Below are 24,088 nucleotides of genomic sequence, written 5' to 3'. Positions count from 1 at the left end.
TCTCACTTTGATTTGATTCTATAAGAAGAGGATTTTTGGGTTTTCCCCCTTGTGGGGTTTTGCCTTGGCTTGGAGCCTAATTTCTAGTGTTCTTTGTCTCTTTGTGATCTTTATGTTTTGGTAATTGCTTGATGAAGAGAACATAATATTAATAAGAAGCCAACAAACATTCACAAGTAATTATCAAGTTAAGAGAAATCATCATTATCTATAAGCATCTTGGTTTCTCAACATGGTATCAAAGCTAAGGTGAAGGAAGGAAGCTTAAAGATCACATCTTGTTGGCACTCTTGTTTGAAGACATTCTTGTAGCAACTATCATCTCTCTCCCTCTCCAATGGCAAGATACATGAAGGAAGGTCTCAAGACTCTTAGGAGTCTCTTTGAATCCATTAAAGGATGCATCATCAAGTTCATCTCCAAGCTATCTAAAGAAGTCAAGGATGGAAGTCTCTATTCCACTCTTATAGGTTCATTTGAAGATGATAATACATGGGTAATCGACAGTGGAGCTTCAAGGCATATGACAAGGGAACGTGGTCAACTCAACACTCTATCAAAAGGAAACTCTTCTCACACAGTTGAACTTGGAGACAAGAATAGCTACTTGGTCAAAGGGATTGGATCTACCTCCTTAGAGTTGGAATCCAGTGGGAACATTCATCTCAACAACATCCTCTATGTTCCAGGTTTGAAAAAGAATTTGCTTTCTATTTCTTGCTTAGAAGATAAAGGAGATAGGGTATGATTTGTTGATTGCAAAGTTATTGTTTGGGCGAAAGGATTTAGTATAGAAAATGCAAGGACTATTGGGATTTGTGAGGGGAGGTTGTATAGATTTCTAATTCCTCCTCCTCAAGCTCTAGTACATTTAGACATCAATCCTTGTGAATTATGGCATAGAAGGTATGGTCATCTCCATTACAAGATATTTCCATCATTGAATCAAATGGTTATTGGTATACCCCAATTAAAAGAAGAGCATGAAGGAGTCTGTAAAGGATGTGCCTTGGTAAGAATGTGAAGAAACCATTCACTAGTAGTGACACAAGATCCAAGGAAATCTTGGACCTAATACACTCCGATGTTTGTGGACCCATGTTAGAGAAGTCACTTGGTGGTCATCAATACTATGTAACATTTATTGATGATCATTCTAGAAAGACTTGGATATACCTCTTAAAGTCTAAAGATGAAGTATTCGAGAAGTTCCAAGAGTTCAAGGCAGAAGTGGAAAATATGACAGAAAAGAAGATCAAAACCCTAAGATCAGATAATGGTGGAGAATATACTTCTAAAGAACTTGTGGCCTTTTGCAAAGAAGCAAGAATTAAGAGGGAGCTAATAGTTCCCTACAATCCTCAACAGAATGGTGTGGTTGAAAGGAAGAACTGATCCATTGAAGAATGTGTAAGAGCCATGCTACATGACCAAGACCTTCCCAAATTCTTATGGGGAGAAGCTTCTGTAACAACAGTCTACATACAAAATAGAAGTCCTCATAGAATTCTTGATGACATGACCCCGGAAGAAGCATTTACAGGAAAAAAGCTGAATGTTGATCACAACAGAATTTTTGGACATCCTGTTTACATTCACATTCCCAAGGACAAAAGGAAGAAGTTGGACCCGACAGGTATGAAAGGTATCTTTGTTGGATATAGCACCTCATCCAAAGCATATAGAGTCTATATCAAGGAAGAATGTCGTATTGAAGTAAGCAAAGATGTTACATTCGATGAGAGCATTGCATACAAGAAGTCCAAGGATATCCCCATTGACTTCGATGAAGAAGAACTTATCTTTCCCAATGAAGAATGTCGAAGGAAAGACAATCCTCCAGAACCTACATCTAATCATCATGAAGAACCAGAAGGACCAAGTGAACTAGTATAATCAGTCATCATTCCAATTTTCGAAAAAGACCAGCTTGGTTAAGGTCAACTCTACAAGAAGCTGAAGGACATGCAACAACAAAAGGGACATTTAGAGAAAGCAAGAAATCCAAGAGATATTCATGCTATGTGGCATACATGACCAAACTCAGTGAAGTAGAACCTACCTCTTACGAAAAAGCATCCGAACATCAAGTATGGAAAAATGCAATGTTAGAAGAATATCAGTCAATAATGAAGAATGATGTTTGGGAAGTTGTTCCTAGACCAAAAGACAAATCAGTTGTGACTTCCTAGTGGGTGTACAAAATCAAACATGCAACAGAGGAAAGTATTGACAAATATAAGGCTAGATTTGTGGCAAGAGGATTTTCTCAACAAGAAGGAATTGATTACTCCAACAGCCAGATACACAACCATTAGATCCCTCATCTATATTGCAGCTACTATGGGTTGGAACATTCATCAAATGGACGTAAAGACAACCTTTTTGAATGGGACAATTGATGAAGAAGTCTACATTGAGCAACCCCAAGGATTCGAAGTGCATGGCAAGGAAACACATGTTTGCAGGTTAAAGAAGGCTCTATATGGCTTGAAACAAGCCCCTAGAGCATGGTATGCCAGAATGGATGCTTATCTACTAAGACTTGGTTTCATCAAAAGTTCTGCAGATCCAAATCTCTACATCAAGGTGGTAAAGAATGAACCCGTGATCATATTACTTTATGTGGATGACTTACTAATAACAGGTGTGGAGCATCGTATTTGTGAATGCAAGAAGGAACTAGCAGTTGAATTTGATATGAAAGATCTTGGACTAATGCACTATTACTTGGGACTCAAAGTGTGGCAGAAACCTGACAAGATTTATCTTGGTCAAGGAAAATGTGATTAAGATTTTGCAGAGATTTGGTATGATGGATAGTAAACCTATGACAACTCCTATGATCACAAATTTGAAGAAGTTAAGGAATTTTGATTCAAGTTTTGCTGATCCAACATCTTACCGATAATTGATTGGCTCTTTGATGTACCTTATGAACACCCGACCAAATATATGTTTTGCAGTAAACACTCTTAGCCAATTTCAAATGGAGTCAAGGCATGATCATTGGATAGCAGCGAAACACATTTTGAGATATCTTCGTGGGACTATACATCATTGTGTGAAATATGTTGCAATAAATAAGATGAAGTAATTGGGCTACACAAATTCAAATTGGGTAGGTAGTGATTCAGATGGTAAAAGTACTACAGATGGATGTTTTTGTTTGGGATCCTTTATGGTTTCTTGGATGACTAGAAAACAAGGCTCAGTTGCGTTGAGCGCTGAAGTTGAATATATAACAACCAGTGAAGTTGGTCGAGAAGCAGTTTGACTACAAAAGTTGCTTGCAGATTTGATTGAAGAACCTTTGGAAACCATCATTTGTTGTGACAACCAAAGCTGCATAAGGTTGACGGAGGACCTGGTTTTCCATGTAAGGTCAAAGCACATTAATATCAAGTATCACTACATTCGAAGCTTGGTGTTGAATGGGGTCGTGAAGCTACAATACATCTCCACTGACGAACAAATAGCAAATATATTGACAAAGTCTCTTCCTAACAGGAAACTTGAGTATTTGAGAGACAAGCTTGGGCTTGTGGGTATCTCCTCCCTGGTTGAGAGGGAGTTAGGGTGGACACCGTATTCTCCTTAGTCATGCACTATGGCCAGGACTAACAATTGTAAGCCTAGTGAAGGCACTGGTAAGTGTTGAGAAATCAATAGGGCAACAATTAGGGTGATTTCTCTTTACTTGATAATTGCTTGTGAAGATATGTTGGTTTTTTTTTTATGTTCTTTTCATCAAACAATTACCAAAACCATAAACCATAAAGATTACGAAAAGACAATGAACACAAGATGTAGGCTGCAAGCCAAGGCAAAACCCAGTCAAATCTTCTCTTCTTTATAGAATCAGATCAAAGTGAGAAATCCAAGACCCAAAATCCAAGACCTCCCACAATACCCAAGTCAACCCTCCTTTCAAGCTCTTCCAACAAGACAAAGTCAACTCAAGTCAACAATAGTCAAAGCCTTCCAAATTTGCTCAAACTTCAGATTTTCGGCCCCTACAATTAGTTTTGCAATTTTCGGCCCCTGCAACTTCCTATAATTTCACATGTGTGACAAAAACTAGGGCAGAAAACTTTGCACGTGGCAGATTTTCTCTCTCTTTTGACCCTTTCTCTCTCTCTTTTGATTTCGACTCTTCTTCTAGACCACTTCCCTGGTTTTCTCTTTCTTCTTGGCATAAAAATCGAACTTGCTTGATTGTCTCCAAATGAGGTCAAGCTGTCCTCTATTTTGTACACATCTAAGAGGTCGAATGGGTCCCTTCTAGGGCCAACTTGTCCAGGTAGGGCCAACTTGGTCTTCTGGGGACAAAATTGACATTTTTGACTCAAATAAAATTCTTTTTCCACTTTCTTTCAAATGTCCAATTAGGACTTGACTCAAGTACAATAATTTGACTTATGACAAAAAATCTTTGACTCAATAAACCCTAGAAGCATGAAGAACATGCTTGACCTAAATAACAATTTGACTTGAGCATGAAACCCATGCTTGAAAAAATAATAATTCTTTTTCTTCTTTTGCTTTTTACATGAAAAATATACAATGACATAAGTACAACAATAATTATGAAGACCACATCTAGTTACATTTTCCAACAGTAAGGAGAATGGTGGATTGGATAAGCATCTGGGACCAATATTCTTTGAGGATTTGTATCCAAGATAAGAATAGTTCCGAGGACCGATATTCTTTGAGGATGGGTATCCAAGATAAGAATAGTCTTGTGAGGACATACCTAGTGAACATCCGGATGGGGTATGTGCCTAGAGAGGCGGTGGTGTCCAAATTTATGCCTCCCAACATTGTGCTTTGATCTAGTGGAGAGATAAAACTTGTTAATCAAGGCCTTGCTATTTTTGACAATGTTGGTTATGATGATGCTTATCAATCTGAACCATTCTTATGAGAATATTTCAATTTGAGAGTATCTTGTTGTGTCATTATGAATACCTCCCTAGTTAAGAGGGAGTGTTGAAAATGTAACTAGTGTCGGTCTTCATAATGTAATACAAATGTATCATTGATGTACTTATTATATTCATTATTATTATTTTATTTCTAGTCAAAGCATGTTATTCATGCTTATAGGGTCAATTGAGTCAAAAGAGAATTTAGTATGAGTCAAAGAGATGTAATTGCGTCAAAGTTCCATTTGGACTTCTTGTAAGTTTTTTTTTGTTTTATTTGAGTCAAAAAGTCAAATTGTCATCCATAAGAACAAGTCGGCCCTCTGTGGACAAGTTGGCCTAAAGAGGCAACTATTTGACCTCCTGGACAACTATAAATACAAGGCAGTTCAACCTCATTCACTCACTCACTCAACAGATCAATTTTTGTGCCAAAGGAAGAAGAAAAATCGATGAAAGTCAAAGGAGAGAGAAGATCGAACTTTTCTGCCCTAATTTTGCTCACATGTGCGAAGGTTTTGTGATTTTTCTGAGGTGCTACAGGGCCGAAATTCGACCATCTATTGCTGGTCTGAAAATTCTATGGTTTGACCGCAAATTTTAGAGATTTGACCAACGTTGACTTTGTTGGAGGTGAGTTGGAGGAGGGCTGACTTGAGATCTTTGTGGCAGTCTTGGTCTTGGTCTTTGTCTTGGTTTTGGTCTTGGCCTTGGTCTTGGTCTTGGTCTTGGTCTTGGATATCTCGCTTTGATCTGATTCTATAATAATAGGGTTTTTGGGTTTTCCCCCTTGTGGGGTTTTGCCTTGGCTTGGAGCCTAATTTTTGGTGTTCTTTGTCTCTTTGTGATCTCTATGTTTTGGTAATTGCTTGATGAAGAGAACATAATATTAATAAGAATCCAACAAACATTTACAAGTAATTATCAAGTTAAGAGAAATCATGATTATCTATAAGCATCTTGGTTTCTCAACACTGTGATCTCCATGAGTGAACACGTGACCAGTTTCCTCGAAAGTGCATCAACCACAATGCTCTTCTTGCCCTTCATGTACTCAATATCAAAATCATAGGCCCGAATCTTACTTACCCATTTCTGCTATCTTTCATTTAAGTCCTTTTGCTCCAGGAAGTGTCATAAGCTGTTGTGATTTGTTTTGACCAAAAACCTGCCCCCTATCAACTATTGTTTAAACTTTGTCAAAGCGTGCACAATGATGGGCATCTCGTTGTCGTAGATGGAATAGAGTTTCTCTGGATCCTGGAGTTTCCGAATTTTGAAGGCTATTAGGTGTTTTATCTGCATCAACACAACTCTTATCCCCTCATCCGAAACATCACACTCCATTACGAAGGCCTAGCTGAAGTCAGGAAGTGCCAACATCGGGCATGAGCTCATCACCTCTTTGAGCTTGTTAAATGCCCTCTCAGACTCCTCTGTCCACCTAAATACCCCTTTCTTCGTCAAGTCTGTCAATGATGCATCTAACTGAGATAATCCCTTAACGAGCTGCTTGTAATAGTTGCAAATCCCAAAGAATCCTCACAACTCGATATGGTTCCTAGGTGTTGGCCAATCAAGTGTGGCTTGTATGTTCTCTTGATGTACCTATACCCCTTGCGCATTGATTAGGTGGCCCAAATAAAGGATCTCAGTCATCCCGAACTCACACTTTGATGCCTTGGCATAAAGTGATTGCTCCTTCATAATACCCAAAATCTTATCCAAATGTCCCAAGTGCTCCTCCCACATTTTGCTATATATGAGGAGGTCATCAAAGAATACCAGTAAGAGACATGGGATGAGGAAGAGAAACAAAAAAATGCGTTGGACTTCTCAAAAGTTATTTTTAGGACAAACTATAATTCATCTCAAGCAAAAAAGAGAAGCTCCAACTCCAAGGTGAAAGAGAAGCCCTTGCAAAGAAACAAGTTGCCTAACATGAAGATTGAGATTAAGATTCTTCTGTAGATCTCTTGATGATGGGCTGTGATACTTAGCCTGAAACGTCGATATAATTTTTTTTACCACGAGGGATCCAAACACTCTCCAATGAAAACTTGCAAGAACACTAGAATATTAACATGAAGTAGCTACAGCTGCACAGGAAGAAAAGCTGAGACAGGAGTAAGAAGTAGCCTGGATAACCCACGAGCTTGAGCTCAAGAAGAAGGAAAAGGAAGAAATGTGGAGGGAGAAAACGAAAGAGAAAAGTAGAGGAAGAAAGGAGAAAAGTGCAAGAAGAAGAAGATAAGAGACAACAACAAGAAGTTGAGGCCAAAACACAAGAAGAAGCTCTCAAGGCCTAGGATGTCCAGCAAAGCACAACTTCCATGGATCGACTTAGTTTAACTAATAGCTCCTACCATGACAAGTGGTCAGTTGCCGGTTACAAAGATGGGCATCATGCTAAGAAGGAAGAGGGAAGTGGTTAATTTCGACAAATTCAGATATGATCACACCTTGAACAGGGTAATGGAGCACAAGTAGAAGAATTTGTCAACTCCCCATCTGCCTTCAGTGTTAGTCACCACAGAAAGGTCCGTTGGGTTAGACACAGAAAAGATCCACCTACTATGGCATCAATAGGCATGACATTCTCTCAAGCCACTGAGAGAAATGTGAAACCTCCTTGAAAAACTAAATCAAAATGACCGCATAATAGTTGGAGTAGTGGGTCAAGCTATTAAAGGCCGACAACAAAAAATTGAAATAGGAGGGCAGCAACATGGAAGATTACAGGTCTTGTGCATTGGAAGTGCATGAATCTTACAAAGCCACGGTTAAACAAGTCTACCCATGTATCCAACAACTCTAGAAGATATCCACAAAGCTGTTGCTACTTTAGGAATTGTTTAAGGAAAGAGGCAATCAACTACAAGGAGTATGAAATGGTATGAACCAATTAGAGCAATGGCCCAAGGAATATCCACAGGTGTTAGATTTTCCACGCACCCCAGGTCTGGTCTATGCCTTAGCTAGGAAACATAAACACACTAGCAGTGGCTAACTTTAAACAATTTTGCACAATGGAAATATATGCTAGTAATTAGATCAATGATAGTACACAATATTTATATGTGCCCAAACTTGTTTCTTATCAGTCCTTCAATAAGAAAATCACAGGGCTCTTGTACCAGGGATAATGGCCCTTTATATCCCTATCTAAATGCCAAATACAAATTCCATTCTTTGACCAAAACCTAGGGCTGAGGCTTTGTCCTATAAGCCCTCTCTGCCCAAAATACAACATCTACAACTATCAAATCACACAACTGTAGCAACTAGGGCATAACCAACCCTTATTAAATTTACTCGAACATTGATCTTCTTACTTGGTAGGCTGATATCACTTTGTTGTAGCCTTAAACTAGTCCTTTTGCACACTTAGTAGCTTTTTTTATTGTGGCAGCTTCCAAAATAGGTTTTGGTTTTCCTAACCAGGCCTCCCTTTGCCCTGTTAGGCATGCGACCTGTCTTCTTGGGCCTTGAAACAACTGCGACTTAACCCTTTCATCCCTGCGGCCTAACCCTTTTATCCCTACAACTAACTATCTTTGATTGCTATGGCCTTGCGGCTTGCGACCCTCCAACTAGGCCCTAACATAACCTCTTTCTTGCCATAGTACTTGGCTTGTCTTCTTCCTTGGCTTTGACCTCCTTTGGCATACCAAAACACATAAAAATCGACGTCTTTTAACTGTCCTTTGCTCCTTCGACTCTCCTTCTTTCTTAGGTCCACAGATAGGTCCCTTTTAGCTCCACCATATAAGAGAATTTGTCCTTCACTCTTTTGTCCATTAGCCTCTCCATTGACTATTATACTTATACTTGCCCTTAAGTCACTTAGGAAGTCCCCTAGGTCCTTCAAGGAACCTCCCACTCAACCTTTACATTAAATTAGAATATTAAATTGTCTTTCTTGGGTTCCAAGCCCACTCCTTTGGGTCCAAAACCTTGACTTTTGGTTGCAAAGCCCACACAGTCACTGTGGGTAGACTCTCTCACAAGCCGAGCACCAAGGGCATGTGAAAGTACGCAATCTCAACACTCCCTCTTAGTGAGGGAGGTACTTCCATTCCTTGGAAGTCTCTCTGTTTCCCACACTGGAACACAATCCTTTGCCATGACTACTCTCCAACATTCATCATACGCTTCACCTTCCATCAAAAAAGCAAAACTTGTTGCTAGAACAAAACCCTTCTTGGAAGTGCCCCGGCTATTAGAAGCCTATTGCTTCTTTTCCAGATAGGCTAATAAGCCATTCCATGGATCCTCCTTCTCAGATGTGGAAGTCTCCTTTGATGCACTCTTCTAGGGTTGCTGACTCTCCCTCTGAATCTGCGAACTCCCTCTAGAACTTGACTCCCTCTGGGTCTTTGTGACTTTCTTCTTTCTTTGGTCAATAGGCTTGCCCTTTAGCTTGTTCAGGTTGTTCTCTTTGACTCCAAGAACCACTCATGGGCTAGAGTTAGAACCATTTGGCTTGAGCATCACTTTTCCACTTTGAAAAATAACATCAAAATACTATGCCTCAATTTTTGAGACTGAAAGAAAATTGCATCTGAGCTCTGGTACACAAAGTACATCCTGGACTTGCAACAATCCACCTGACTCCATCCTGAATGGTACAATCCTAGTTCCTCTGATTGCATGCTAACTCTTATCACCAATCTTCACATGTAGCTCAAAGTCCCACTCGGTCAGGCTCTCAAACACTTCTCAAGTTCTTGTCATATGCTTCGAGGCTCATCTAGGAACTAAGCACCCTCATGAATGGTGCTCCTTGAGAAATGAGATATGAGAGAAAACTCGTTGAATCTTTTAGCAAAATCATCTTTGTTCACTGTAGCTAGAGCGACATCGCTATCTCAAGTTTCTTCTCTTTTCGTCCTTTCTTCTTATGCAAACACTTGCTCGCATAGTGACCATACTCTTCACATGCAAAACATTTCACTTTGCTTAAGTCCTTCTTGATGATGAACTTCTCTTTTGCCCTTATTCATCTTACTAGCAAAGGCAACATTCTTTGCATCAATCCTCTGTTGAAGATCCTTGTCCCGAGTTCCTCATGGATGAAATCATCCCATAAGTTGTTCCAATCTGGAAGTTTCTCTTGTGAGACCGTTCTTTGATGAATGGCTTCCACTGCTCAAAGAAGCCCTTTATGCAGTCCTCAACAATTCTGATTCTTCCACATTGTCCCTTATAGCTGCAAGCTCATCACGAACTTGCGAAATCCTTGTGAGATACGAAGTCATGTTCTCTGAACTTCCCATCTTGATGTCCTTGAGCTTCTCCCTCAATACCATCTTTCGGTTTTTGTTCTTGTTTTGAAACAACACTTTTAGAGCTTCCCACGTGTGTCATGCGGTGTTTGTCTTGGTGAGATGAGGTATCAAGTGATCCTTGACTCCATCAAGAATGATCAACTTGGCCTTTGCATCTACTAAGGTGTACATGGCCAAATCTGCTGCATCAGTTGGTGCTGTGATCTGGGTGTTGGCATAATCCCATAGACCATTCACCAACAACATTATCTTGATCCTTTCCTTCCACAAACTGTAGTTGGAAATCCCTTCCAACCAGTCCTCAAACCTCAAGCCATAAATCATTTTGACTAGTTGTCCTTCCTTCAACAACAAGACAACTCAACTCCCTCTTAGAGTTGCCACCTGTGCACAATTCTGACCCAACTACTCTTCAAAGTAGCTTTGATACCATTCTAGATTTTCCACGCACACTAGGTTTGGTCCAGTGTTTTACAACCAGGACCAGGACTCCGACCAGGCCGAGGATCGACTCCGACTCCGACCAGGATTCGGTAATGACTCGGCCTAGTCGATTTCAATGACTCGGTCGTTGTAAAAAATACATTAAATATTTATTTTTTTTATAAAAAAACATAATTTTAAATATTTTAAACATAATTTTAAAGATTTTCATTCATGTTTCCAAACACATAGCATTATAATATAGATGGAAGACAACATATGATCAAACTTTTTAACTTGACTAGGGGGGTTTATACCGGAGGGTCTTATGTATTTACACTTTGGTTCGAACACTTTTAATTCAGGTTCTAGATTATAGTATACACATTTTAACCTTGAAAACTAAACATATATAGATATGTGTTTCTATTTAATTCTTCTGTGTTAAAATGCTCTTCATATTTACAAATTTTGCTTGTTTTTACCAGGTCTTCCATGTTTCTAAATGGATTTATTAATATGTTTGCGGTGCTGCAATAGTAATTCTGGATTGTGGTAGTAATTACATAATGCCATTTTATATTCTGCATAAGGAAAATTTTGGTTATTTAAGTGTTGGGATTGATTTGCCTCTCAAATCAAGATTTTGAAATGTGCTTCTATTCTCTCACAGAGCTTGATTTAAAGATTTGAATAGATTGAAGAACTTTCTAATATTGGTATAGCCTTTTAATTCAAATGGATGCACCAAGTGGTATGGAGATTAAAAATCTGATTGAAGCTGTAGCGATGGATTTCAAACAAGCATTTCTATGGTACCTTATTGGCAGATGGACAAGATCTACTGTGTGGACCAATGTCAATGAGGCTTCAAGCAGGTCACATAGGTGAGAGTTGCACTGTGGCAGTGGGGTTTACTAAATTTTGTGCTCTGTTTTTTCCTGATTGAGGTCCTCAGCAAAATCTTAAAGAATGAAAAACCTCAAGTCCAGTGGATTCATGACATCCTTTTGTCTCTGTAAGCAAGAAGATATGTATTACAGGTAGACATCTAGATACAACACTAAAGGTTAGATGTGTTAATACACCTTTCAGCATAATTTTGCTTACTGGGAAATTTGGTTTTTCAGAAAATGCATATTAGAAAGCTTTTCCTGAAGAAAGCTGTTCCTCTTTTCAGCTTGATCAGGATTGTCACTAGGGGTTTGAGAGTTGATGAGACATACGCCATAACAGGTAAGTTGTGGATGGTTAATTTAGGTGGAAGCGAACAAATTCTTAAGACACAGGCTAGTGGCCAAACTATGGAAGAAGCAAAAGCTATAAACTTGTCACTTTCTGCCTTTGGAGATGTTATCAGTATATTGCAGGGAAAACAGCCTCACATATCTTACAGGTACTTGGACTTTTGGATTCGAAAGTATGAAGAGGATCTTTGATCTACTTGCAGATCTGAAAAAAATTAGTCATACCTGACATAATGAAAACATCAGAGAGATAAACAGCAAGATTCTGAAAAGAATATCACCATTCTATTACGAGGGAGAGGTTACCTTTTATAAGCAAGGCGCCTTCTTATTAACTTGATTACAAATAGTTTTGCAATGGTTCATGGCATACTTTATGCATTGTGTACTTCATAATAAAATTACAGACATCCAAACAGATTAATTTCACACCACAAATCCAAAAAAAAGTGAATAAAATTTATTTTTTACGCTGCCCAGCCGTTTTCCAATGACTAGGCCTGGTCAATACGTACTCGGCCTGGTTGACCGAGTCAACTATGACTCGGCCTGGTCATTGGATGACTAGGCCGAGTCATAGTTGACTCGGCCAACCTAGCCGGTTACTTGGCCTGGTCGTAATTTTTTTTATCGGCTCGGTTTGACCAGGCCGTTTCCGAGTCAACTCGGCCTGGTTGTAAAACAATGGTTTGGTCTATGCCTTAGCTAGGAAACATAAACACACTATCAGTGGCTAACTTTAAACAATTTTGCACAATGGAGATATACACTAGCAATTAGATCAATGATAGTACACCATATTTATATGTGTCCAACATGTTTCGTATTAGTCTTTCAACAAGAAAATCATAGGGCTTATGTACTAGGGACAATGGCCCTTTATATCTTTGTCCAAATGCCAAATACAAATTCTATCCTTCGACCAAAGTCCTAGGCTTGAGGCTTTGTCCTCTAATCCCTCTCTACGCAAAATGCAACACCTACAGTTGTCAAATCACACAACTATAACAAATAGGGCATAACCAACCCTCATTAAATTCACTCAAACACTAATTTGCTTACCTGGAAGCCTAATATCACTTTGTTGTATCTTTCAGCCAGTCCTTTAGCACACTAACAACTTTTTTGACTGTGGCAACCTCCACAATAGGCCTCGGTCTGCCTAACCAGGCCTCCCTTTGCCTTATCAGGCTTGCAACTTATATTCTTGGGCCTTGAAACAACTGCAACCTAACCCTTTTATCCCTACGGCTAGCTTTGCCTATTGCGGCTTTGCAACCCTCCTTTAGCCTGTGCCCTTCTTTTAGCTCTCCAACCAGGCCCTAACACAACCTCTTTCTTGCCACAATACTCGGCCTATCTTCTTGCTTGGCTACAACCTCCTTTGGCATATCAAAATACAAAAACTCGACCTTTTTTAGCTGTCTTTTTCTCCTATGACTGTCCTTCTTCCTCAGGTCCGCGGCTAGGTCACTTTTAGCTCCACCATACTGTTGAAATTCTATGGCAAGTGCAATAGAATACAATTTTCTACGTAATAATTACTTTCTAATGAATTTTCAAACAATATTTTTTATGCCACTATTATCGTTAAATAATTACATAGAAAATCTTAACTGTAAATGTAGCAGAAACGGTAAAGATCATAGAAAGACAACCATGCATAATAGACACAAAATTTTACCTTGGGAAACCCAACATTGGGAGAAAACCCAACAATCTTTTCTTGAGGAGAAATTGTCTTTCAACAAGGTTTACAAATCAGAAATTTGTCTAGAAATCTATGCCAATAATACAAGTCAAATACTAGTCAAACCTAGTCAAATTGTTGTTAGTCAATGTTGGTCAAACCAATCAAAAGTCAACTCTACGGTCAAACTTGTCCGTGCAGCCATCTTTGCGGTCAAACTTGTCCTTGCAGTCAACTCAACCATGTGGTCAATAGATTGCAGTCAACTTGCACGTGCGGCTACGGTCAACTCTGCATGTGGTTAATTCACACGTGCGTTCAAATCTGTTCAAACAATGGTTGTATGGATCACACGTGCAACCGGTCAAAACTCAGTTAAGTTGTAGTCAACTCGGCTAGTCAAATTGATCAACCTCCTCACATGTGCAACTTCCAAAAGAGAGAGAATGATTAAGGAAAGATAAAGATGATTTCCAACAACAAATTTCTCCTTAGTAGAAAATTTCTCCTCCACTAGAAAAGATTCAATGAGCATGCTATGTTAATAATTTGTCTCCTCACATGCTTGTCTATTTATATAGAGCTCGAATGTTGAGTGGAGACCCATCAAGGGGCACCTCATTACAAGAAACCCTTTTCTAATGGAGCCTACATCACAACTCAACATTAGACTAGAATTGTTTATTCCACTAATGGGTAAAAACCGCATTAGATAAGCAAACCAAACCCACTCTATAAAAAATAGATCACTCCATCCCAAAGCAAGCAATATGAGCTCGTGGGCCAATCTCCCTTAGCCAAATCAGCGTGGCCCCATGGGAGAAAGACTGCCCTTGGCCCATTCACCCCTACCCAAATCAACATGGCCCCATTGGTGAATGTGTCATTCTCCCCTAGTCACATCAGCATGACCCCATGAGAGAATGTCTGCCAGATGGTGCAAAAACATCAACACATACAAGAGAAATTGTCCTTCACTCTCTTGTCCATTAGCCTCTCCATCGGCTACTATATTTATACTTGCCCTTAGGTCACATAGTAAACCCCTCTCCATCGGCTACTATATTTATACTCGCCCTTAGGTCACATAGTAAACCCCTTAGGTCCTTCAAGGAACCTCCAACTCAACCTTTACATTAAATTAGAATATTAAATTCTCTTTCTTGGGTTCCAAGCCCACTCCTTTGGGTCCAAAACCTCGAATTTTGGGTGGAAAGGCCACACAATCACTTTGTAGGTGTTTCTCTCTCATAAGCCTAGCACTAAAGGCATGTGAGAGTACCTCTCGATGCTACCCAATCTCAACAACAGGCTCCATTGGAGGTCCCTAGAATTAGTGAAGAAGAACTAACATATGACTCTATTGCTATCAACAGGGCCCTAAAGATTCAGGAAAAGTTGGAGAAAGACATCTCCAGATTTTTAGCTTAGTACCAACAACATTATGCCCTTAGTTGAGAGATTAATGAGGATGAACCAATTTCCAACCATTGGAGCATAGTTGCAGGAACCGCCCCCTGGTTTAGGAGGTGCATTCGCATCCCGGGTGGATCTGTGGGTAGTTTCACCCTTTTTTGTGGCTCTTGGACTTTCCATAGGCCTGAATTTTGGTCCACCACAGTTCCGAAAACCCCTCGCATGGTTTTGCAGGGCTTTTTTTATATGGAATTTTCGAACCGCTATGTGAGGAACCATGCTTCCCGGACACTCCCAAGGTGCTTCCTAGATGCTCTCTAATGGTAATGTTAAATTCTTAAAGTAAAAGGAGAAAATATAATCTTTCATTTTCATCCTTTTACCTAAATTTTTAGCATTACCATGAAATGACTCGGGATTTTTGAGAGTGGTTCCAACCTCATCAGACTTCATATGGAGAAAATAAAATTTAATATATCATTCAAAATTCAGTAGACTTAACAATTTTCAAGATTTCAGGATCAATGGGATTGTGGCATTTCATTAGATTATATCATGTATGAGGGTATGTGATGCAACAACTTTTTACACTATTCTTGGAACTGTAAATCTAGCCATAGGTTACACAAAAAGAATAAAAGATAATACCAATACATCTGCACATAAACTCTGAAAATAATTCATTAATAAAATATTTACCTAGAAATTATTCTCCTCCCTTCCTTCACTCACACACCCCCCTACATCTTTTATTGATCTCAGGCTTATAGGAATAATTAGAAGATTATGGATCATTCTAGATCCATGATCTTCTCCATAGATTTCTCAACTAAATCCTAAAAATCTTCTAACTCCACAATTTACTCAACTAATCCTCTATTCTAGGATCCCCTAATCCCTAAGATCTCTATGAGATCTTTATAAGTCTATCATCACTCATATTCTCTCATAATTGAGAATATTTACAATTAAAACCTCACACACAAGTTTTCCACTCAATTTATTAAAAAATATACAAATAAATTAAAACATCACAACCCCTAATCAACCCAATATACAATGATTTTCTGAAGCAGGATGCCCCTGCATCAGACTCCGGATGTTGAAAAGAAAATTTCATAGACTCCTATCTATGAGATCTGTCACTTCTTGTAGTAATGTGATAGCTACAAGTCTCAATGACTTGCTACCTCTAGGATTCCAAACTCTGTTTTGCTGCTGATCCTTCAGTCTTTTTCCTTCATGATGTTCTGTTGTCATCTTTCTTTCCTCTGTCTTCACATCAGCAGTAGACGAGTTTTCTGCACCTGTAACAAAATCTTTATACAAATTATCAAAATTTAAAATATAAAGATTTCTCGCCTCATTTGATGTTTCAGGCATCAAATCTCTTCCAGCATCTTCTCCAAAGATTCTTCCCTGTTCCGGTTCAAATATGTAATCAATTTTTACTTCTGCTTCCTTATCTGAAAACTCAATTTCATGGAATGAAGAATAAACATTTACTTCAGGCTCACGAAGAACTTCTTCCTTCTCTTCCTCTGTTGCAGATTCTTTGCAGCCTTCATCAAAATTTTTCTTCCCTGCTGGTGCTTTCAACCATTCCTCCAACAACTGCAATTCTTTTTCCCATTCATTGATCCTTTGATCTGAGTTTGGTTTAGCAACAAACTCCTCATTTGATACCATGCTTGCATACATAAACAAGTTATCAGTTTGAACAATACAAGACTTTTCGGTCACATTTGATGCTTCAAGCACCAATCCTTCACAATGGACTTTCTAGGTTTCAGCGAATTCTCTTTGCTGTGACTCAATTCCTTTGAGTCTCTCTTTCTCCAACAAAGCAATATGTCTTTGTTCAAGTTCTCTGAACTCGTTTATCAGCTTGGCATTCCATCTCTTTTGCAACAGGTTCCATTTGATGTATTTTCTTATTCTCCATCCATATCTTTGGTCTTCATTCATTCTCTCTTGTGGCCATTTCGTTAGTACATCCAACTGTACTTTTATCACTGCAACCTCATGCTCACGCTCCTCATTACTCATCTTACCTTTAGAACCTTTCCTATGATCCTCCATGATTTTATCCACGCTTCCACTGTGCCTCTAATTTTAAAATCTGATCCTTACTTTCTGCACTTCTCTGCAAAACCAATCAACGATTCTTACAAGGCAGAATGAGCTCTACCTCTCATCTGAAGTGATGAGCTCCACCACTCAAAATCCTTCCATTTGAATTCGACGAAAAATACACTAAGCAAACAAGATATATTGATCGCAGATCTTAACACATTCATAGTAATGGGCACACCATTAAAATCCCAGTTTGAAAATATGGAAAATTAGCAGGGTTTTTTTTTTATAAATGCATTCCTTCTGGTTTCCCCGAGCCATTCTCCATATAGACAATGCAAGAGACTCTCAAAATGAACAACGATAATGGTCTTTTTTTGTACAGACTTATTTGATAGTGTTTCTCGGTTACCCAATCGTCACAACAAGCGTGAGATGAATGGAGCTTCGATAATTAAGGCACCAACAACATATTGGCATTCTTGGCCTTGTTAGTGCTCTATTCGGTGCCTGCCAATATTAAAACCAATTCCGATCGATTTCAATGGGGCTGAACCGATTTATTGATGGAACAATATCAACGAAGGATCTCTGCCTGCATTGAAAATACTCTAGAACCCCCAAGAATCTATAATTGGATTGGCCATATTAAGGAACCCTCTTGATCTTCAAAGGCGCACACCATTGGATTCGTGGTTTATATACAAGAGATCCGTCAGTTCACCCATGCACAGATTATTTTCCACGTAGCGTCGAACATATATGCTCAATACTTCGATTTTAACACAAACAACACTTAGCATCGATACCCTTTCTTTCCACCAGCGTACATTCTTTGCAAACAATGCCAATTTGGCGCTCACTTCAAAAAACAAAAATAAAATCCTCACACTGTGCTCTATTTCTTCACACAACTTCTTGATGCATAATTCATGCAGTAGCCACGACTCTAACGCACCAAGCACTACGCCCTCACAACAAGGTTCTGCCAAACTACCAATTGTTCTCCACGCTTTTAAAAAAAGAGCTATTATCTGGCTCTGATACCACTTTGATGCAGCAAAGCTGCAACTTTTCACACTATTCTTGGACCTGTAAATCTAGCCATAGGTTACACAAAAAGAATAAAAGATAATACCAATATATCTGCACATAAACTCTGAAAATAATTCATTAATAAAATATTTACTTAGAAATTATTCTCCTCCCTTCCTTCACTCACACACCCTGTTACATCTTTTATTGATCTAAGGCTTATAGGAATAATTAGAAGATTATGGATCATTCTAGATCCATGATCTTCTCCATAGATTTCTCAACTAAATCCTAAAAATCGTCTAATTCCACAATTTACTCAACTAATCCTCTATTCGAGGATCCCCTAATCCCTAAGATCTCTATGAGATCTTTACAAGTCTATCATCACTCATATTCTCTCATAATTGAGAAATTTACAATTAAAACCTCACACACAAATTTTCCACTCAATTTATTAAAAAATATACAAATAAATTAAAACATCACACCCCCTAATCAACCCAATATACAATGATTTTCTGAAGCAAGATTCTCCTGCATCAGTTTGTGATTGTTATTTAATCAAGAGCACCAAGCCCTATATGTACCCAAGCGTTGGTGGTGTTGATTGTTGAACTCCTTTGTCATGGCCTTGGCAAAAATGTATTATTCACTCAAGTCAAAATCATTGATCAACAATGTTAAGCTTTTTCTACCATATTATAAGACTTGGATTAGGTAGTTTGATCAAAATTGGGCAATGTTGACTAATATCCCAAGCGAATCGAAGTAGAGGCAAAGGCTAGACAAGAGGAGAGGGATCTAGATTCTATATGGTTGATGCTCGAATAAATAATTATTAATGTATTGTGGATGCCATTTCTATCTTGATTTGTGTACAATATGCATGCTTTGATATATTCTGCAACTCATTTAACGTTTTGGATGTTTTTTTTGTTGAAAAATGTAACAAGTGTCGGTCTTCGTAATTGTATTTGAGTCATGATGTCATGTATTTGTCAAAAGAAAGATTTATTTATTTATTTATTTTTATTTTAAAATAAATTGACTTATTAAAGCATGGGTTTCATGCTTGGGTCAATGGTTAATAGGTCAAAGCCTCCATTGCAGGCTTCTAGGGTTTGTGTCAAGAGTCCTTGTCCTTGTCATTATGTAAAAGACCCTTCTTGGGATTTATCAGTCAAGAAAGAAATTTATTTTGATGTAAATTAGGTCTTCTAGGCCTCCTCCACCAAGTCGGCCTAATTGGGAGGCAGAATCCACTATGTAAAGGCAGCTACTCGACCTCATTTGGAGACATATTTAACAAGTTCGATCTGTAGTTGTTGGAGAAGGAAAAGGTCGCGAAATTCAAGGAAGGAGGAAAATCTAGCGAAGGAGAAGGAAGTCTTTGTTTAGCAAAAGAAGTCAAATTTTCTCTCTCTTTGTCTGCGAAGGAGTTGAAGCTACATGAGGGCCAAAGTTGCAGACTTGAAGCTGGGCCGAAATTTTGAAGCAGTAGGGTCGAAACTCTGTCTTTGATGCAGTATTGATGCAGTGTTGATGTAGTATTGTTGTAGTTGATCTTTGAAGTTTGGAAGAACATTTTGAGGGTTGACTTAGTGGAGGAGAAAGGTCATTTGGTTTGGTCTATCTCAATTTGAATTTGCTAGTGGAAGAGTTTGACTGGGTTTTCCCCTATAGAGGGGTTTTAGCCCTGGTTGATATATTGTGTCGTTGATCTTCATGTTTTGATTTGATGATTACTAGGTGAAAAGAAGATAAAAGAAAAACATAAAGGGAAGTTAATAAGACTATAAGAATATCACAAGTGATTATCAATATAAGAAATTCTTTCCGCGTTTCTGATTTTCTAAGTGTTGATTTATGGTAGCATCGGATGTGCTCTAGCTATGAAAATTGGTGGAGAGGCTAAGACACATGAGATCTCCAAGTCCTAGAAATGGTTTGGGGAAATTCCACATGGTCGGAGAGATATTAAAATAATTAATATTTTAAATGGGGTTCCTAAATCTAAACTTAGAAAATTAAAATATTAATGGGTATTAATATAAAATGGGGTGAGAATGTTCTAAATGACATGGATCAAGCCAAACCTAATCTTAGCCGTTGATTAGAGACTTAATCTCGACCATTGAAGACTCAATAGGAAAAGTATAAGAGGAGGCTTGAGGGTTAGTTGGAGATACACCAAGTTTGATCAGTCAGTTCAATTTTCTGGAGCGGGGCTTGCTGAGAAAATTCGAACTAGTGATCTGTTGCAGCGAGGGGCAGTGAGTACATAGCAGAGAGGCAGAGATAGTGCCAGAGGGTCAGCGCAGTGGCCGAAGAGGCTGACACTAAGGCAGCTAGAGCTACGCAGAGGCAACAGAAGCTACGCAGAGGCTGATGGGGACTGCGCAGAGGTTGAAGGGCCTGCATGGGTGACATAGAGGGCCAGAGAGTTGATGCAGAGGGCCAGAGAGCTGACGTAGAGGGTCAGAAGGTTGACGCAGAGGCTTCAGGAGCTAAGCTGAAGCTAGCAGGGCTGACGCAGAGCCAAGAAGAAGCGCCAGAAGGACTTTTGTGGGGCAGACTAGCTGAATATCTGCCTCTGAGAAGAGGTATTATTGCCGTGTAACAATCTCTGTTGGGTGAGCCATTTTTGGCACCCTAATTGTACTCAAGAATTTGCATAATAATAAAACCCTCAGAACTACTGCACCGATTTTCTCGCATTGGGTTTTTCCGGGGATGATTGTCCAAAAATAACAGTGTTCCTTGTGTGTTTGTCTCAATATTTCAGTTGATGATCTGTTTACGAGTTAAGGCTACATCTGTGTTTATTTTCAGTATTTATATTTATAAATAACTTGTTAATGTAATAAATAAGTAGGAGAATTTAAACCAGAAGATGCAGTAGGGATTTTTAACGGGTTAGACTTAGAAATTTCAACACTAACATGGTATCAGAGCTGGTGAAAGAGGAAAGAAAAACGCAGCTAGAAGGTCTATTGAAAGGTGGGTTAAGAAGGAAAGGATCATATAAGAAGAAAGGCCTACTATCTATATCAAGAAAAGGAGACATTATAAAGTCTATGGCAACCTCAATGAAGACAAAAAATAAGCTAGAAGGAGCCTCCAACTACAGGGCATGGAAGAAGAGGATAGATCTTATTCTTGCTAAGCATAAAGTTTTGGATTTTGTTCAAGGAAAAGTCAAGGAACCAACAAATGATGCAGGAAAAGAAAAATACAAGGAAACTAACATCTTGGCCATGAATTTGATTGTAGATGGAGTGAAGGACAATCTAATCCCATACATATCTAATATAGAATCTGCAAAAGAGATGTATGAAGCCCTCTCCAAGTTGTTTACCATCAAGAACATTGGTCAGATAACTAGTCTCAAGAATGAACTAAGAACAATAAAGATGACAAAAGATGATACTGTATCATCATATTTTGTAAGGATCTCTAGAATAAGAGATGAACTCCAAGCTATTGATGAAGTTGTACCAGAGAAAGGACTCATGATTGCTACACTACTAGGTCTACCAATATCTTTAAGCTCTTTTGCATTAGAAATTAACAATTGGAAAGATACACCAACCTTTGAACAAATGTGGAATGCATGCAATCAAGAAGAAACCCACGTCTCATTAGTAAGTGACAAAAAGGAGGATGAAGAAAACAATACTTCAAATGCCTACTCTGCTCATCACAAGAAGAAGGGAGTATACAAGAAGTTCAAAGGACCAAAGAAGAAGGTTGATCTATCAAAGATTGAATGCTATAATTGTCATAAGATGGGACACTACAAAAGTCAATGTCCTAAAAATCCAAGGAATAAGAAGAGAGAAAGAGAACATGCAACTGTTGCAAATGAAGCTCCACCTAAGAAGAATAACACTGAAGAATCCGAAGTCAAAGACTTATACTATTAAGTCTTTCCTTACATATCCTTCTAGATTATTGTTTTAAGTTTTTGTAAAGTTTGTCTTTTATGTTTTGATCTAATATATCTTGTTAGAACTTTTTGGACTGTTTAAGTTGTAGGTATCCCTCAGAAGACTGGATTAAGAGGGAGCCTTCACCATTTTACCAAAAGATAAGTATATTGTTCTTTGTTTCATTTTTCATGCTTGGTTTCCTCCTCACTTTGAGATTTGTTTGTGTTGTATACTAATAACTTTTTCTTTATATTTTCCTTGGTAGGAAAGCTTGCAGAATACACAAAGGTTGTGGAGGAGACTTCAAAGGAAAGACTTGAATCATGAAAGAAGTTCTGTTGCAAAGGAAGCCCTTCAAAGATTGATGTCCTACAAGGTTTGTTAAAGAACAACTCAAGGTATGTCATAAACTACAAGATTTGTTGCAAGGCTTTCTTCATACAAAAGGTATGATCATTCTTCTTTTGAAATTTGCTTTACATTACTAACATCTTTATGTCTAGGGTTTTGAATCATAAAGATTCTTGTTAGGGTGATTAATCATTAGATTGAATCTACCCTTGTTATATTGTCTCTTGTCATTTGATCATTCTTGTGAAACCCTAACCCTTAGGGTTCACTGTAAAACCCTAGCCTCTTGATGCTAAGGGTATGTCAATGTTAAATGAAACCCTAGTCTACTTAAGGGTTGTTGATAAAGTCCAAAACATATAATGAAATCCTATTCTTTTGAAGTTTAGGGTTTTGATAATGTCGTGGTAAAAACCCTAGTCCTTTAGGGTTTACTGTTAATGTCTAGGTTATATAATGAAACCCTAGATTTTTAGGGTTTGGTGAATTAGGGTTTATGAACAAAACCCTTGTAATAACTAAAGTAAGATCATAGGAATGAAACCCTAGGTGTATATTTGTCTGTATGATCGAAACCCTAGCTTGGTCAAAATTGTTGTATATCTAACTTTGATGTTTGTATCTTGGGTTTACCTAATAGATATTGATATGAGATGCTAGTGCATGATAATGAAATCCTAGATATGTATATGCGAGTATGCTAACTTGATTGTTGATTAATGAAATCTAGGGTTTGTAACAAAACCCTAGTAGAATTTGTTATGAATTCTAGGACATAATATTGAAGCCCTAGATGTATAGTGCTATGATTGGATTGATATCTTGATTGAGTTGCTTTAAGTCTTAATGATGGAGTCTAGGGTTTGTGACAAAACCCTAGCAAGTTGTTGAAGTCTAGAATATAAAAGATGTGACCCTTGCTAAATATGAACCTAACTAGGTTTAGGTATTTGATGTCTAAAGCTTGAATGTTTTGATGCTTCCATTGTAATGACATGATTTTGATATAGTTAACTTCATGTTTCTATATATTTGTATTTGGTTGTACTTGCTATTAAAGTTTTGCAGGTACATAATCTTCAAAATGTTGAAGATGTTCGTAATTAAAGATGATAATAATGATGAGCATGATGAAGGAAGCTATAAGAATGATGATGATCAAGATGACCTTAATGTCATGAGAAAGAAATAAAGCCTTGAAAGATTGTAGTCTCTCCAATGTTATAAAGAAGGAAGTTGTTGAGTTGAGAGGGAGCTTGGATAGAAGAAAGGGTATATCTCCCCAGTTAAGAGGGAGGGCATATTATGATAGTCATAGTAAATACCTTGAAGAAAGAATGAATGAAATTACTTCAGACAAATGTTCATAATTCATGAAGTTGCAAACAAAAGACTTGAGAAGTATTGAGGCTGTTTTTGGTGCTGCTGAAGAAATGAAAGAAGAAAGCTTTCAACAAGTTGTATTTGGATAACTTGATGATAGTACAAGTAGCATCAAAATGGTTGAGGACCCTGAAGGTTTGTGTTTACTTGTATATATATTTGAAACTTTATTACTGATTGAGGTTGTGATTGTGCAGGATCTCTTCGTAAATAAGTTGAACGTTTGAAGCATGCTTGGGCTGGTGGATATATCTGATTAGGAGAGATAAATCATTTTTGGCAACAAGATGCTTGGGAGGACATTTGGCCG

The 24,088-nt window shown here is 38.2% G+C and overlaps 2 protein-coding genes across 5 annotated transcripts in view; both read left to right on the top strand.

Annotated features, from left to right (window-relative positions):
- The window catches only part of LOC149167677 (CRM-domain containing factor CFM2, chloroplastic-like), a 184,184-nt gene that overhangs the window by 4,100 nt on the left and 155,996 nt on the right, over positions 1–24,088 (top strand). The window lies entirely within an intron of this gene.
- LOC149167678 (kinesin-like protein KIN-14U) lies at positions 10,730–12,446 on the top strand. Of its 3 annotated transcripts, none has more exons than XR_016260958.1 (2): positions 10,730–11,532; positions 11,776–12,446. XR_016260958.1 is itself a non-coding variant. In XM_089433086.1 (2 exons), the coding sequence occupies exons 1-2, from the start codon at positions 11,384–11,386 to the stop codon at positions 12,082–12,084; spliced, it is 408 nt and encodes a 135-aa protein (XP_089289212.1). In that variant the 5' UTR covers positions 10,731–11,383; the 3' UTR covers positions 12,085–12,436. The 3 variants fall into 3 exon arrangements, 1 of the variants encoding a protein (XP_089289212.1); XR_016260957.1 differs by having other exon boundaries at positions 10,730–11,688; positions 11,826–12,446; XM_089433086.1 differs by having other exon boundaries at positions 10,731–11,532; positions 11,826–12,436.

Source organism: Pinus tabuliformis, chromosome 5_1 (genome assembly GCF_031772625.1).
Source record: "Pinus tabuliformis cultivar Carrire ecotype Pingquan chromosome 5_1, CPIR1, whole genome shotgun sequence".
Taxonomy (NCBI): domain Eukaryota; kingdom Viridiplantae; phylum Streptophyta; class Pinopsida; order Pinales; family Pinaceae; genus Pinus; species Pinus tabuliformis.
This window is presented reverse-complemented; position numbering and strand designations above follow the sequence as displayed.

Bases quoted from the DNA above. Each gene is read 5' to 3' on its own strand.
- LOC149167678 (XM_089433086.1), top strand. From the start codon at position 11,384: ATGGATGCACCAAGTGGTATGGAGATTAAAAATCTGATTGAAGCTGTA. The intron at 11,533-11,825 runs GTGAGAGTTGCA...TCCTCTTTTCAG, and splicing joins GCTTCAAGCAGGTCACATAG to CTTGATCAGGATTGTCACTA.